General features: G+C 52.5%; 1 protein-coding gene across 1 annotated transcript in view; it reads right to left on the bottom strand.

Annotated features, from left to right (window-relative positions):
* The window catches only part of ACAP2 (ArfGAP with coiled-coil, ankyrin repeat and PH domains 2), a 69,268-nt gene extending 55,146 nt beyond the window's left edge, over nucleotides 1–14,122 (bottom strand). Inside the window, exons 1-2 of the mRNA XM_010716370.3 lie at nucleotides 14,000–14,122; nucleotides 13,433–13,580 (exon numbers count right to left, since the gene is read on the bottom strand). Coding sequence (XP_010714672.2) covers nucleotides 13,433–13,580; nucleotides 14,000–14,122 — 271 coding nt within the window. The remainder of the gene's footprint in view (nucleotides 1–13,432; nucleotides 13,581–13,999) is intronic.
* Nucleotides 14,123–17,502: the final 3,380 nt, after the last annotated feature.

The raw sequence follows: 17,502 nt of genomic DNA, 5'->3' as shown, positions 1-17,502 counted from the left end.
TTTTTAAAGCAAGCATTAACTGAGCATTAACTGCAACCGAGACAAAGATGAACGTAGGCAACACTAACCGCTGCGTTGCCAGATGCAGCTTGCACGAACAGATTAATGGCTGAGATGAGTTCTCTGCGAGTGCTGCCTGTGACTGGCAAGGGGCCAGGCACTAATATTCATGATTTATCACTGTGTTTTGTCCTTACACCAAGCACTTCACCCTGACTGCTACACGGGGGTGGAGGAATCACATGCTCTCCCTCTCTTTGGCACAAATTGCGTGGAGGGGTCCAGCTGGAAATGTGCAAAAACACTGACAGTGTTTTGCTCGGAAACTGAGTTTTCTAACTTCGCCACAATATATTTTACCCTTTGCTCCATTCAACTGTGGCTCTTCCAGCCCCTGTGCATAAAGGGGAGTTAAGCTACTCACAGCAGAGATCTCCATTAGCAGAGACAGTTTTATGATACAGGCTGGCCTCAGTTAAAGCTTGTAATATTTTACTGCAGCCTCCTAACAGTAGCCACAGAGGGCTGCAGCCTGCAGGCTTGCTCACACTCCCACCAAGCCATGGCCTTGCAGGTTGGGACGCACCGCCCCAGAGGATGGCTGCAGAGCTGACTCAGCACTGACGCCTGACTTTGCCATGCCGACTGGAACCTTCCAGCTCAGAGCCTCTCTCCAGTTGCTGGAAGACTGGCTTAAGGAATGCGTGATCCCAGAGCAGGGCCTGCTGTACTGGAAGCTGCTGCTCTCCTGCTGTGCAGCAGTGAGAGCCAGCAGCAGTGCCCAGGACATCTCATACTGGAGCTTGGCTGACAGAGGAGAGCGGGAATCAGTGCTATTCCAAAGCAGAAGAGATGTTGGTACAGAGCCTCTCTCATGTGTGCGCTCCCTCTTTCCCCTGTGAGCCTCAGTCCAGCAAAGGGACACAGATAGAGGTCACTTCCAGGTCTGCTGGCATCCAGAATGCTTCCCCAGGACCTGGCAGAGGGGTGTAGGCATGAGGACAAGTGCTGGGTGTGTACAAAGGCTGGGTGAGTTGCTCTGAGCAGTGTCAGGAGCACCTCTGGCAGAAAGCAGCTTCTGGAACAAGTCTGATGCAATGCATCCCTCAAGAGCAAATCACTCTCCTCAAAAAAAGGCAATTTACCCTGAGTAATTGAGTGAACGTGCCTGGCAGCTGAGGTGCACAGGAGGAGGAGCTGCTCTGGCTGATCTAGATGGAGCCTGAAGGATGCTCCTTGGCTGTGCCAGTCCAGCAACACACGCTGCACACGAGGGCAATGCACCCTCCCAAGCTGCCTGCCCAGCTTTGCACATAAGCCTGTGAGCCCCTTTCCCTTGGCTCCTCTGGGAGCACCAGCAGTGGGCAGGAAGCCTGATGGCACAGGAGCTCTGTTCGGCAGCACTTTGCCTTTTCCTGCCCCTGTGCCTCTGCTACCAGTAAGTGCTGTCTGCCCAGCGCTGCAGCATCCAGTCCGGTAGCAGGCAGCCACTGTGGTCACTCCAAACTTGTCTTCCACCCCAAAAAAACAGATCTGGAACAAGGGCACACCACTCCTGCAATCACCTTAATCACGTCACTCTGCAAAAAGGGGAAATGAGTGAAAGGAACAACAAGTCGTGTCAAGTAACAGATAATGGAGAGCTGCCACATCACAGCACAAAATCCAGCAGTGCCTTATGACAGCTTCAAACTAGAAGACACAAGAAGACTGAAGCAGCCTGGAATTGGTGCTGCTCTTCAGCTATTGATGGTCTCTTTGCACGATTCCAGCTCCCTCACTGCAGTACAACATCCCAGCAGGATGCAGGGGTGAATGCTCTCCACACTCCATTGCAGTAGTGTGCCTGAGCAGGACCATGTGGCTACAAAGTCTGTTTATTCTGAAAAATCTGTTTGGGACTGAGCCTTATTATTCACAACCCCAACTGCTCACAGACAAGACCATGGCTCCACCAGGCTGTGGATGATGACTTCTAGTGATATACAGGTCAGGCTCACAAGGGAATAATCCTCACTGTGCAGTGATGCAGGGCACTGCCTGTAACATACCAGATACTACCAGCCAAGCACATAACCATGGCAGCCTGGGGCATGGGCTCTCATCTGAAAAGCCTGGTCTGAGTACTCCCAGATCTGCCCAAACAACCATGTCCTCCACTCTCCTTTCCAATACCAGCAGCATCACCAATAGCACACAGCCCCAGCTGGTACTAGCCAGGTACTCCTAATATATGCTGTAGGGCCTAAGACATGCTAACCAAGAGATAAATGTGCAGAAGGGGCACAAAGCAGCAGCACACAACAGTCTCCCTGCACCTTTTCTGTATCATAGCAGCAACTTATAGTCAGAGACTGATGCCTTGTCCTGCTGCCCTGCAAAGCAGATGTGAGATCAAGCTGACATCCTCGATTCCCAATGGTGCCCTGCCAACCAGCCCTGGCTGGTTGCACAACCCAAGCGGATATAGTGATGGGCAGGGATAGACAGTGCTGGCTGCAAACAGCTCAGACCTCTCCACAGTGAGAGCAGTGGCTGCAGCCAGTAGTGACACCACCCAGTCAGGGGACAGGAGTGTCCCCTGCTGGCTGCCCTCGTTCTCAGAGTAGGGGTCTGCAAATGCTGGACACACCGGGACAGATTCCTCTTCACTATTTCCCCCTGCTTTGAGTTCATCTCTGACTCTGCTGATGATTTTTGTCAGCCAGAAGTTACTCTCCAAACAGACAAAAGCTCCCTGTTCCTGTGCAGCTCCGGGCACACAGTTCCGCACACTACCTGCAGGCACTGCACTGTGCCTGCACACTTGGTTCAGGCCCTGGCATGCTCAGATGCAAAGGCAGACCTTGGCTCTGGATGGGTTGGATGAGCCTGTCAGCCCAGCAAAGCCAAACCTTGGGCCCAGCCTCAAATGAGTGCAAGCCCTGCCTAGGCTGGCTGCACACTGAGCGGCAACACCAGCTGCTGCCAAGAGTGTCCTGTCATAGCTGCTGCAGGGTACAAGGGCAATGCAGTCCCAAGCAGAGCCACAGTCAGCCAGATGTGGCCACACACTGCTTGCTTACACAGCCACGCTCCACTCCTCTGCCCACCTTTTGTTAGAAGCTTCCTTTGTTTTGCTCACCCTGCACTCCCGCCTGCTCCCAGCAGCTTTCCCTCTTCTGTCACAGAGCCGTGAGCGCTTCCTGTTTTGTTGTGTGTTCCCCTTCCAGGCCTTGTTTTCTTGGCAGATGAAGTCTGCTCCTCCGCTTCCAGTCTTCATCACTGCTGCCGCCCCGATGACCCCCAGCGACCCTCACCCTGGGGCAGGCGGTGAGGTTGGGGTGAGTGTATGTGTGTGGAGACGTGACCTGCTGCCATCCCCATCGCATCTGGGGTACGAGTGCACCGAGTGCTGCTCTGCAGCTCGTCTCCCCCAGAAATACACAGCCCAGAAAACTTGCTTCAGTGGGGCTGGTCAGCTTGGCTTCTGACCTTCTGGTTCAAGGCTGGACCCCCAGCCATGCCAAGAGCAGGAGCACCTCTTCGCCTTGCAGCATCCTTCCAGTCTGCTCTGCCTGCCAATCTCCCTGGGGCCCTGTCTCTCAACAGCCTGGCAGCAGCTCCCAGCCACATCCCTGCCTCCCTTGGCTCAGAGAGCAGCAGGAGGACGAGGGGCAGATGCACACCTGCAGGTATAGAGCCACGAGCCTGCAAGTGTCAAAGGAGGACATTTCCAGGCAGGCAGAAGAGCCCCGGCTGGCTAACAATGTCATTTAGCAGATTTCTCTAACACCTATTATGCACCCAGCGGAGCAGAACAGCAGCTCCTTCACAGCAATTCCTGCCTATCAGCTAATTAAAAAATTAGGCTGTCTGCCAGCGAGATGATAAACCCCTGCTACACAAACGGCAGCACTGGCACGGCACAGCAGCTCAGCAGCTCCAGCCAGCAGCCCCAGTGCCAGGGCAGGTAGCAGCTTGGCTCAGCAGCCTGCAGCTTACTGTGAAAGTTCTGGGGCAGCACATACATGAGCTGAAGTGTTGGGTACAGCAGCAAGGACTCCAGCAGCATTGCTCCACTTGCCCAGTGCCTCCGTCCCTGCTCCTGCATCCTGCCTGGCTCCAACTCAAGGGACAGCATTTACGTCCCCCAGATGGGCAGCAGGGCCAGGGGCACCCCGCAGCTCTCAGGGTGCAGCCGTCACACTGCATGCTGTGTATTTATTACACAGTGCCACTGGAGGAGGAGCGTGAAGACATTTCTTGGAGCCAGAGTTAGAGCAGCAGGAAACCTTATAATCAGACAAAATAAGGTTTAATTCCAGGTTGCCATAGATTATAAAGCAGCGCGGATGGCAAGCTGTAAAGTAATGGGCGGGTGAGATGGAAAAGGAAACCAAAGAGATACAAGAAAATAAATGCAGTAAGATAAATGATCTCACATCTTAACGGTGGGGGAAGGGGCTGCAGAGCCACAGGTATTATCTGCGTCTCCTTGCAAAACCCTAAAAATCTGAGGCAGAGCCACCAGTGAGATGTGAGGGCCAGCAGTGCCCTCTCCCCAGCTGGCCCAGTTCTGAGCAGGGCAGGGATTTCAGCACAGGTGAGTTCCAAGCTTGCGTGCTCTTTCCCTGCATATCCGTCTCTCATACCGACCAGGAGGAAGCTTCCAGCACCCCCCCACCACTCACCAAAACAGCTGCCCCAGCCAGGCCAACACAAGCCCCTGTCTCTCCACAGGAGGTGAAATCACCACACACTCCTGCCCTGGCCTGACAGATCTAGGACAGCCCAAATAATGGATGCTGGCACTACAGCGAGGGGCAGCCGATGGAAGTAACGAGAAGTGACACTCCCTGAGGGACTGTGCTTGTGCTGGGCTGAGCGGGGATGGTGCTGTGGGACACAGGCACTGGGGCTGCCCTGCACCGCTGTCCCAACGCCAAACCATCCCCAGGGCAGCCTCCCTGTGAGCAGCAGCATGCTGCCAGCATGGCCCCAGCAGTGCCAAGCACCCCATAACACTTAGAGCAGATGGGCCCTGCAGCCAGGTGCATGTCCTGCAGGGTTAGCACTGCCTGCCTTTGCCACACTTGGGCCTCCAGCCTTTACCTGAGAAGGTCATTGGAGGCGTGCTGATGCCTGCTCCCCAAATGCAACACACAAACAACTGCCAAATCGCAACAGGGTTACCTCAATAGGGAACAATGGTTGGCACTGCCTCCCTACTGCTTCTAAATCCATTTCTTCACTCTCTTTTCCTCACTAGCACAGTCACACACAAGTTCATGCAGAGACCGAAGGAATCTGACTCTTCCACACATGGCTGAGATGTGAAGCAGGGAGAGAGGCTGTGAGCACACCAGAAACCATCAGCTCTCCCTCTATGTCTGTATAAATTGAAACATTTTGCCAGAAAACAAACCCTTCTGCTACTTCAGCACCCCATGGGAACTGCGGTTTGGGAGCATAGGGCTGTGGAGCCATGGAGATGGCTCCAACATAGACCAACACTTTCTATGCCTCTTACCAACATCTCCACTCCCAAAAACCATTGTCAGGCCCAGAGCATCTGGGACGCAAGCACTCCAGTGCTGCTCCCTCACTGAATGCCCTGACACAGCACAGCTCAGCAGAGATAGCAGCTCTCCCAGTAGCAAAAGACCAGTAGTGAAGTGCTCTGAAAACAGTGATTTATTAAAATTTAATAACCACTGAATTATGCAGGTGACTGGACAGCATACAAGGCATTGCTGCACAGCTGACAGAAGGAAGAGAAGTTCATAATGCTGTCTGCCAGCCTCTATGTTACAGACTTTTGATGCTTATCGCTGTGTGTGACGCAGATTATCACTCCATAACTCCCTGCAAACAGGTGCTTGAGCGAGGAACCAGCACCTGCATGGAGTTATCTGCATTCCAGAGACAAAGAAAGACCTGCAGACCCACTTGGGCACTCCTGTATTGCAGCTGCGATTGCAAATCCTCACACATGTACAAATCTATGTTTTACAAATGCAAAAAATACCTTTTACAAAGGTATAACATTTTCAGGACACTACATCCCTGCTTTCACAGAAGTGCATTAACAGAAGACAACTGTGTTTGCTATTCCTGATGTTCTTGCTTAGAACATTCCTCCTTGTCCCTGTCCTCCATGGCTTGATGGAAAGGCTGCTCACATTGCCCACTGTCTCTCACTAACTGCAGGGAGTGCTCTGAGCACCTGGCCAGCTTGTGCCTTACTCTGGGCACTGAAATGCTACCAGTGCAGCTGCAGGATCCTCTTGCTGCCTATCTTCCTGCAGGGGTTGCGGTCACTGCTGCCACCAGATGATGCAGCACAGCTTGGTGCAGCATTCCCACCTTGCCCTTTGCCCTCCCCCAACTCAGCTCTGTGGGAAAAGCACAAGCTGCAGCTCACAAAGGCTGTGGTGTCCAGTCTGAGACTCCCAGAGTACTCGCAAGGCAGAGAGCAGTTTCGTGGGAGACTGTCCCCTCCACTGAGCTGCAGCCAGCAGCTGGAGCCTGTTCCAAGCCACACCAAGTCCCAAGCGATTTGTGGCTTTGTCATTAACAGGCAGTTTGGACAAACATCGTTGCAATCTGGTCTGCGTTTAATAAGCAGGATGACTGTAGATAATGAGCTGGAGAGATGATCTGCTTCAGAGTCCAAGCCCAGGGGAGACCACTGGCTCTTCTACTTCCAACCTGAGCTCCCAGGCCACCACAGGTGCCCGGCACCCACTGCAAAGCCAGCAGCACAGCTCCCTGCTGGGGCCATTTCCCCACACTGAGCAGTTTGCTCACCTGCCAGCGCTGGCTCTGCGTCACCCCGAGATACACGGCCCTGTTCCCCATGACAACATCTATCACACAGCAGCCTCCAGTGATTTTCTTTCACGAGAGATCTCCATACGCCCAGATAAATTTTAGCACCTACAGCATGTGGCGGCAAGGAGCTCCACACATCACTACACCACTGTGAACTAACAGCCCATTCTGTCTGCCTGCCTCTTGCTAACCTGATGCCTCTGGTTACAACTCTGCTTCTGCAGCTCGTGGCTGTGCAGCCCCAGCTGTGAGCCCTCAGCCAGCCTGTCTGCAGAGCAGAGGGGCCCGTCCATCACTCCTTCCTGCTCAAAGCCACTGCTTTCCTCAGAACTTCTCCCAGCACACCACATTGCGTGCCATAAATCTAGGCAGTGCATAATGGCCAGCTCACTTTGTTCTTCCCCAGAATTTCCTCACTTAATTTAGCCATATGAAAACTTACCAACCTTTCCCACTGCTGCTTGGTTTCCTTATGAGCCTTTGATTAACAGACTTTATCAGATGCACCTGGAAATCAGGCTCCTGGGTGTGCATCCAGCAAGCATCTCCTTGTGTCTTCCCTGCAGAGCACCACCCAGCTCCTGCTTCCATCCACATTTCTTAAACAAATGCTGCAACTGGTGATTTCAATAGTTTTGTCAGAAGCATCACCCCACCAATTTCAGTAGTAATAATTATGTCAGGTGTTTTCTCACCATATATTTCCTCTCAACTATTTCCCAACACATCTAGCCTCTTACTCAGATTTCTACCACTTGATTAAAGGAAGCGATTTAGCCTCTTCCCCTCCTTGGCCCCCTACTTTCCAAGTACATAAAACTGAGTGAGTTGAATGGTGTTCATCCCCTGGCTGCTACTTTGACACCCTTTATCACAGCTCTCACACCTGATGCCTGCTCTCAGAGCCTCCCATATGCACATGGGTCATGTCTGGGATGCAGCAGACATCAAAGCAGTAAGAGGCTGGGCACAAGGAGGAAGGAACTATCCTGTTGAGCTACTTTTCCGGAGATCTCCAAGTCTGATACATGCTTTTAAGAGATTCTGTTAACTGAATTAAACAACATATTCACATTCCATCCTGCTCTGAACTGTCCTTGTGACAGAGCCTCATTAGCAGAGCAAGGACCCATCCTCTGTGGCACCCTGCTCTCCATGCAGAAATCCTAGCCACAGCTCTGCTCAGCTGCATTCTATCAGCTTCGGAAAAACAGTGCTGCCCTCCTCCCTTGCCCACCCAGAACACCAAGATTAATGAGTCAGGGCTTCACCAGTGCCTGGAAGATGCCACACGAGGGATAACCTCTTGCACTGCAGAAACAGCATAGCCCAGGGGCCCTTTCCACTCCATGCTCACCTCTCAGCCTTTGTCAGGGCTTCCGCTCCATGCTGAGCTGTCAGTGGGAGAGGAACCCTGAGGGCTTCCCACACCCTGCTGGGCAGGGAGGAGGGAGCTAACTTACAGAGATGATGCTAACCCCCTCAGGAGGACCGCCAGCTGTTCTTAAAGCCAGGAAACCCTGCTGTCTCCAATTTGTCAAATGCCATCTTCAGTCAAGTTCTGCTAAATACCCTAACTGCACATGACACATTACCTCCAAGCTGAGTTTCAGAGATTTCCCTGCAGCCAACAGACACAGCTCCTTTGGTCCAGTCAACAGAGATAAGCCACAGGGATGCTTCATTGGGAACATTAACCAGATAACTGCAGAAGCTTCAGACAAAATTAACTTGGATTTCACTTTTTCATCCAGTCCTATTTCCTCTTTGCTCCTTCCCCTCTCGTCCAACACAGTGATTCTGTTGCCAAACAGCCAGCAAAACCAAGGCAAACAGGCTCTGCCTATGGCTTCTTCCACTACATCATCCTTTCTGGCTCCCAAATTAATTGCTGTCTTCTTGTTATTTGGACATTCCAGCTCAGCTGTGGAGTGCTGGCAGCACCATGCAGAAAGCCTTGGGTAGCTTAGCAAGGATCAGTTCTGCCATGGAACAGCACCTCCTCTTGTTGGGAGGCTCACTGCCAGGCACCTGTGCCTAAAAACCCTCCCCAGAGCACAGCTGAAGCAAGAGCCAGCAGCTCTGAATGGCAGAGCCTATGTGATCACTCAACAAAGAAGAAAGCTGCTTTTTCACTGGGGACAGCAGGGAAGAGGTTCCCTGGACGACACTACGAGAGAGCTGAGCAGGTAGAGAGAATGCAACACCAGAGAGAAGCAATACTTCTCGTGCTGTGCTACCTCCAGTGGCTGTGTGCCCACAGAAATCACAAAGCACACATGCTGCCTCAGCTCTGATTGCTCTCCCCAGACGTTCTCCTCAGCCACATGGCACTTCGGCATGAGATGATCTCATCCGACGCCAGAAAACCTGAATGGAAATGCAGTGGGGCAATGAAACAGAAGGACTGACATCTCTTTCTCACACACAGCCAGGATGTGGCTGCAGCTTAACATGTATGAGTTGAAGAGAGGCAGCATGAGGAAGGTAGATGCTACTAAGACAGCTCTCCCTGAGAGCTCTGGGGCCAAGGGCTGGGGTCCTGCTCTAAGGCTCATCGAGACCAAGCCCTGTAGTATCAGGATTACAGAGACATCAACCTAAGCTGGGCCACAAAAGGGCTGCTCGACTGTGGATTGCTTGTCTGCCTTACTCCCTGCCAGTCCAGTTTCTCCTTCTAGCTCAGAGACAGCCTCACCAGCCTGAGCTCTGCAAATCCCAGGACCGTTTCATTCTGGCATAGTCTTCGCCTTAGCAGCTCCTCCCAAGACTGAACCCTGCTTGTCCTCTCGGTAACTTTCCCACCACTTCTCCATCTCAGAATCACTGAAATGCACCAGCCCCTCCCCCAGCCCCTCAGGCCTGGCCACGCCGCATTAAAACAGGATTTATGAGTCGCAGGCACAGATGAGAGTTATGCAGTCTGCACTTCTGCACGCTGCATACCAGCTCCCCAGCTGGTTTAAATCAGGTTAACTCCACCGATGTAAGACGTTTAAGGCGAGAGAGTTACATGATTTACAGCAGCTAAGAGGCTGTTATATTATACTTTGGCAGCTGCAAGTTTTAGATGCGAAGTTTTGTGGGCAAGGATCCAAAGCAGCAGTGAAAACCAGAACAGCTGAGTGGCACAAAACATTTACTCTCATTGCAATACACACACTGCCATGCATATGTTCTACAAAGATCTTTACAAATAAAACAACTGCTGTTCAGCTTTTGAGCGCCATCAATCTGCAAAGTCACTGCACCATCACAAACCTGCAGCTTCAAACAAAGCACTAAGTTATGGTAGGCCAGAAATGCCATGTCATCTCAAAATGATGAACCTGGGAACCTAAAGCCAGGCAACTTACATACAAACGTTCTGAGCTCTCATAAAAACGTTCAGACATTTGACACAAATGCAAAGAAACACACAAGAGAGAATTTAATATTAAAATCACAGCTTTCATTTCTGCTGGAGCATGTTTAAGCTTGCAATTAAGTCCAGCTCCCACAAAAACTGGTGCTGAAGCTCAGGAGCCAGCCACGCCTGCAAAGACGCAGGGTGAGGTGGAACCAAAATGCACCAGAATAAATAAATGCTAGTGCTGCAGGAAAATGAGCTTCGAACACTTACCCTCCACCTTAGCAAAGCGGCTTCTACCAGGGATTGGTTCCCCAATTTTCCAGAGAAATGAGGCAAGGCCAGGAGAGAAGTTGGGAGCACAGCACCATTCCTACACCATGCATGAGTTTTCAGGGGTATGCCCCTGCGTAGCCCTCCCTGTCCCCAGTCAGAAGGCTCTTACATTTGCACATAAAAACGGGGGTAAAAATACAGACACAGTAGAATTGCCAGAAGCACCAACCTTCACGCAGTTCACATCTAAGGTGGCTGAGCTGCAGTGGAGATGAAGAAGCAGACACCCAGCCCAGCCTGCAGACACAGAGCAGCAGGAGCAGCCCTGGGGCACTGCCAGCCCTCTGTACGCCTGCTGCCTCCTGCCAAGCCCCACTGCACAGCCAGGAAGCAGGGAGCAGGATGGGAAGCCCTGCCAGGCCGTAAATCACTCAGTGCTTCAGGCACCCCGCTCTGCATCTGACCTCCCTTGCAAGGGAAATATAAATCAGCTTTACTAGCAGCTTCTGAAACAAAAACTAAACTCATGAAACTGTAAAATGCCTCTTTATACATCCTGTGTGCCAAAGAGGCCATTGCAAGCCCCTGTCAAAATGACAGACAGCAAGCAAGCTTTTCAGGAGACAAAACTGCCCACAGTTGGTGAACCAAGGGAAGACATCTCAGTATGTCTGAACAGCTTTTGGCTGGCAGACTGTATAATATGGGTGTCTTCAGCACACAGTAAAGATGCAGCAGAGGTACAGGGCAAGTGAACTAGACAGAACTAATACTGTCATTTGTATTCAACAGACTTCAAAGCACTCATGATGCAGACATCACTAGACAAAAAAATTACCAACGGCTAATAAAGAGCTGGGTACAGCACATTCACTTAAAACCAGAGAATAACAGCACAGCCAAGGTTGGATGGGACCTCTTGAGGTTGCCCAGTCCTACCCCTGCCCAAAGCAGGTCACCCAGAGGCCAGGTCATTGCCCACTTCAGCTCTAAGGACCTCCAAGGAAGAAAACACAGCACTCCCTGGGCCTGGTCCTTCATTATCTTCACTGAAAAGTAATTTTTTCTTATGAGAAGCAGAATTTCTCATGTTTCAGTTTGTCCCCTATGCTCCATGCCACGAGTGACACATGGCCACAAAGTCGGCGTCCTCCACATTTAGCTCACAGCTTAGCAAGAGAAGGGCTTTGCCTGAAATTTGTGGTGGCAAGATTGCAGGAAATGTTATGCCTGGGCAGCAGCCAGCACAAACTTCTGCTCCGGCTGCGAGGAAGTGGTGGGTGCCAGCTGAGAGAGTCGAGGGAAGAGAGATGCCACCGGCATGCAGCAGGAGCAGGCCGCTGCCACGTGCCCAGCTGCACTGCTCGTAGGCTGCTTCAAGTGCCTGCAGCACAATGCAGCCTGCAGCTGTACCTGCAGCGTGCCAGGCGTGGGGGCTGGGTCACCTGGGGGCTGCTAGGGTGGCCAGAAGCAATCTGCTGCCTTCAGCACATGCTCAGCAGATGTTTGGGAAGCTGCTGCTGGATCCTGGAGACAAGGAACGTGGGTGAGCACGAGGCCTCCCAGGACTCCAGAGAGAAGGGTATCTGTCTGCTTCTTGGATGGACACCACGCAACTCAGGAAGGAATGTGATGAATGGGGAGCACATCTACAGAGAGAGAACTTGACTCCCATTCTCAGCAGCAGTGAACCTCTGAACTCAGTGGCTGTTCTACCCCAGTCTGTGCTAGTGCTGTGCCTTCCCCAGCACAGTGGGCAGCCTGCTTTAGCAGCAGGGTGCCGTGGGGAACACTGACACCAGAGAGCCCTCAGCACCCACCTGCCTGTGCCCCCACAGCAGCAGGGCAGTGGGCTGCAGGCCTCGCAGTGGGGTGACCCAGGCCTCTGCCAGTGCCTCTGCAGTGCAAGATTGGCAAAGTGACCCTCCTCAAAAGGATGGTCTGGGAACACAGGAAGGAAAGGAGCGTCTGCTCCGCTTCCTCGTCTGACAAGCAAACAGTGTTTGTGAAACCACAGTGGCTAAAGGACATACCAGGGCCCCAAGAAGGCCCTCTGTTTTTAACTCTCATGGGGAAGACTTCCCAAATGGCTCCCTCTCAGACCAGACTCCACGCGGAGGCGGCTCAGTGAACACAAACCACGTGCACCATGCTGGGAGGAGCTGTGCTCCACATAAGGGCTCGGCTGTGCGACCCATCCTGCTGAGCAGAGTGCACAGACCCCTCACGCTGTGCCCCAGAGCTCAACCCTTGCTGCACTGATGCGTGACTGCTCACATTCAGCACTCTGCTTCTAAGGGAATAAACGCCAATAGCAACGTGACCGTTGGCCACCGGTCTTAAGGAAAAGCCTCCAACCTTTCTCCCAGCCCTGACCTCAGTATAAGAAAAACAATCCTGACCTACAAAATGGGAGAGACGGGGAAGGCAGCAGAACTGCTGACTGATCCAAGGCTACAGAGCACATAGGTCCTGGGAGAAATAACTGCACACAGCTGGGGAGGAAAGTGGGGCAACTGAGCCGAGCTCCCTTTGCCAGGTGCCTCATTTTCTTGCAGATTTATTGTTGTTTCCTCACTCAATAACAGTGAAGACACAATAAGGAAAGTAAGTGATCAGTGGCTGTTAACCAGCAAAGCCTCCTAAGAGCTCATCAAAGCCACAGGAACGGAAGGTGCGCGCAGTAACCGCACTGCTGACACTGGCGAGCAGGCAGCACCCTCACTGTGCTGCAGCACATGGCACCTCTTTCTGCTGACACACCAAGGGGAAGGGAGGTTGTAAAAACACACATATAAATACACAGCTGCATGTAGCCAGGTCAGCTCCAGTCCTGCTTCTCTAGCACCCTGAGGTGTGAGGGTAGTAATAGCCTGCTGTATGGCACAGAAACCTCCTGCCACCCCCCAGTGACTTAGCCTCTTTTCATAGATGTCTGTTAACTCTGCATTTCACCACACAGGCTGTGCTTGCAGCTCAGCTGGGCTTTACCTTTGGGCATGATCCGATGCATTGCGACAGACAAGAAGAAAATCGAGTCGCTGTAGTAGGTTCCTGATCCAGCACTGAAGTGTTTCTGCATGGCTTCAACGATTGGAAACAGCTTCTCAGTCAGCTCGCTGACATCGTGGATTATCACCTAGGAGAGACAGCAGGAGCACGGCTCAGCTACGACACCCAGCCACCCCCAGCAGCCTCAGCTCAGCACACAGGTGGGAGGCTGCAAAGCCCCGGTGCAGCTCGCTGCCGTTCCAGCTGCACAGTGTGCACACTTGCCACAGCAGGCAGCTAGGTGCAGCAAGGACAGGAGGGGAGGATTTTTACGGCCACACCGTAAATGTGAGGCAGGCGTGGAGGGGCTCCATCAAATCTGTTGGACTGATATTTTCTCACAGCCTCTGGTCCCAGCTGCTGACTCCGCAGAAATGTAACCACATAGCTGGCCTCCATATGGAGTCAATCAGGGAGGTGACAGCTCACCCCGGGCTCTGGCATCCTGCAGCTCTGAGGCGAGCCAGCCCACGTCACGCACCCTGAGGACCGAGACTTGCTCCCTACCATAAAGGCAGGCTGTGACACGGCCAGGAACCGAGCCCGGATTTCCTGAAACTCAGCCCAGCAGTGAAGAAAGCTGCACAGCACGTCTCCATTGGGGCTGGGAGGAACAGGAGGGCAAGACATGGCAAGCTGGGAAAAATCCAAACATTGAGCAGTTCTGCAGAGCTGAACATCTCTTCTAGCTGGAGCTCATGCCCTGTGCCATGCTGGAGCCAGGCGGGTAGCAGTGCTATGGCCAGAACCAGGACCCCAGGGCACACGGACGTCTGGCGCTCCATTACAGCCTGTGTTGTGTTAGCACACTCGACAGAATACAGACCAACTTCTAAAACAAAACCAAACCTTTGCACTCTGGCTACAAATGACCAAACCAAAAACCTCGGCAGCCCACTGCACTTAGTTTTCAGGAGTCACTTGAAAGCTCAGCAGTGAGGCAAACCACATCTGTTCCAACCAGGATCAACTGTAAATAAACTGTCAGCTAATGACATTTTACAAGCTCATAATTAATTTCAGCCCAAGTCAGATAAATGGGAACTTTCTTGCGGGCCGATGCTCATTATTACACACACAGAATGATGCAGGTCACTGAATCACACCAGATAACTGGAGGAACTTTCAGTGTAATGAACAGACCCAAGTGACCATGGTGCAGATTAGAGAGTTCAGCAACTCTGAGTTGGAGACATGAGGTCATGCTGCCTTCTTCAGGCAGTAGAAAGCAGGAAAATTCCAGCAGGAACTGAACACCAGTGAGGACACAACACAGCACTGGTCTTTTATTTCCGTTGAGGGATGCTGAGATATTTCCCCTACCTGGCCCTGCCAGCCCTATGATCCACACAGCTCTCTTCCAAACTAAATTATTCAGTGATTCTATGGTTTCGCTCCTTTTCCCTAATAAAACTTCATCTGACAAAAAGCTAGGAAGAGTGCACTATACATGCAAATACATAGGTTAGAGTATTGCTTTTTTCTTTTATTTCAAATTCTCAAAGTCAACCACTGCAGCCTGAGCTGGTGTGGCAGCCATGCTGTGCGTGGGATGCAGCAGGGGATGTTCTGATACCAAGAGGCTGGTGCAGCAGCAGGAAGCTGCCCAGAGCTTTGTGCTTCCACACTTCATTGCTGAAATTTTGCCCCGATCACAGCTGTTACCAGGAGCATCTCACCCAGGACACAGTGCCTTGGCAGAGAAAACCAGCTGTTCCCTCAGCAGCAGCACCGGGATCTCTGCAGAAACACACAGCACAATGGCACAGCTGCAGTGCCATGGTGCTGGCTTCCCATGGAAGCTGCCAGGCTTCAATCTTCTCCCACCTGAGGAAATGACAAACAGCATAGCAGGGGTGAAAAAAGTGAGTTCAATCCAATTCTAGTCATCTCTGAGATGAGCACAGTGCCAAGCACCAGGGGACAAAGCTGTGGGAAAAGCACTCCTGAAACTCCAGACACAGCAATGTCTCTTCCCTCTGCTTCCAAAGAAAACAATGGAAAATGTGTTCCTCTTGCCCATCCTTTGGTGAAGCATTTCTGCAAAGCAAACTCCTGACACAAGGAATCTTCCTTCCGCAGCACTGCAGAGGGCTCTCCTCTCCCCTCACTTGAGCACAGCCTGTTTATCTGTTACTAATTTTGTGCTTCACTATTTATTTGTGGAGCAGCTTTCAGTAAACCTCTGTAGCTAAATCTGAGTGAGTTCACTGAGGACATCAAGAAAACTGAGTTCTGCGGGTTTCCTATGGGTTTCCTACACAAACACATTTTATAAACACATCTCACACCGACAAAGGACCTTTTCAATTGGTTCTCCAGTAAACAACTGCCATACACTCAGTTTCTCTTTTTGCTTCCCTCCTTCTGGTGCGAGGCACCTTTGCAGCAATCCCATAAGAGCAGGGCGACAGCAGCTTGGTGGTGTGTGCCAGACCCACAGAGGAGGAGAGCTCAGGCTTCCCCCACAGCCACACTGCGGTTCCCACAGGCCCTCACTGAGGTGGCTGATAACCACATCCCACAGAGGGGATGGAGCTGTGAACACAGGGCTGGGCCTGCCCCAGTGAGAAGCACTGACTTGTAGAAACCAGAGCGAGGCTTCCTGAAAACCAGCCCTCAGGACTGTGCTGTAGGGCTCCAGCCTCCTTCTAGAGCAGCTGCTGCTTGCTGCAGGACACCTCTGCTCTGTGACCAGAGGCAGCTGCAAACCAGATCTCCTGCCACTGAATTGCATAGGCAGAAAAGCAGCGGTCCCAGGAGAGGGCTCTAAAAATTAGCTTGGGAAGGGTGTGGGTTGGCACTGTGTGGTACCCATGGAAGTAACCACCTAAACAAGTCGCTGAGTGTAGCAAACCCCGAGAGCAGACACCGCTCGGGGCACACAGGGCATGGCACAGGCCAGTGCTGTTGGCAGAGCCCAGTCAGGCAGGCTGCAGGCTCTTCGTGCAGCAGTGCTGCTCGTTTGCCACTCGTGGCTCCATGCAGCGCCGTGCTGTGTAGCTCCGGCTCCATCTGCTGGCACGGCTCGCATCTGGGACACATCTGCATGCTCTCAAGGCAATTCAGACCACAGACCCGGTCCCTGACGATTTGGGACAGCTGAGGCCTGCCCTCAGTGCAACACAAAGAGTCCTGTGCAGATGCTGTCCAGTGCACACTGCTATGTGCACCCCAAAGCACCCCTGCTCTCGCTGTCTGCACACTGTGGGGAGGCTGCAGCCTGCTGCTGTACTCTCCAGAAAGCTTTGTAAGTGCCTGAAGTTGCAAATGTGCCCAGGGAGTGATGAGAGCTGATGATTCCTTCACTTTATCAGAGATTCTACCTGATCCCACCTCTGCTGGGAGGGCTGGGCCAAGACAGCTCCAAAACCGCAGTGCTCCCCACGAAGTAGAAGCACAGCTTGGGGCTCAGCAGCCCTGCCCTGAGGCTCCAGCTGCTCTCCAGGCACTCAGCAGGCCTCAGCTCTGCACCTGCTCTGGGAAAGCTGCATGAAGGTCAGGAAAGCACCCTGCGAGCACCTGAGGGAAGCCAGGAGAGGCCTGAGGGCAGAGATGGTTACTGCTGGAGCCAGCAGAGTGCACTGAGAGTCTGACTTCTTCAGAATTGCAGCAGCACAAGAGCTGCAAGCTACACTGGTGCTTCCTGCTGCTATTTTCTACCAGCTTGTCACTGCGAGCCGCTGGCACTGAGGGCACAGCTGCACGTATAGGAGCTGACATGGAGACTGTCTGTGCCAGTACCTACAGCCGGGTAATGGACCCACAGCCCGCTGCCGGCCACAGCGACTGCACCGCAGTGCTAAGCACCTGACTGAGTGCTGTCAAGAGACGGGATTATTTTCCGAGAAATACTTTGTACGAACAACACCGAGGTTACGTCTGCGGACACACACCCGGCTCTTCCAGCAGAGTTCAGCCATCATCAAAGGAAACGCTCCGTTAGGGCCGCAGGAGGGCTCCAAACAGCGCAAGCCCGGCAGGCGCACAGCTGCAGCGGGGCGGGCACG

This window comes from Meleagris gallopavo, chromosome 11 (genome assembly GCF_000146605.3).
Source record: "Meleagris gallopavo isolate NT-WF06-2002-E0010 breed Aviagen turkey brand Nicholas breeding stock chromosome 11, Turkey_5.1, whole genome shotgun sequence".
Classification (NCBI taxonomy): domain Eukaryota; kingdom Metazoa; phylum Chordata; class Aves; order Galliformes; family Phasianidae; genus Meleagris; species Meleagris gallopavo.
The sequence above is the reverse complement of the archived record's forward strand: the minus strand, read 5'-3'. Positions and strand labels throughout refer to the sequence as shown.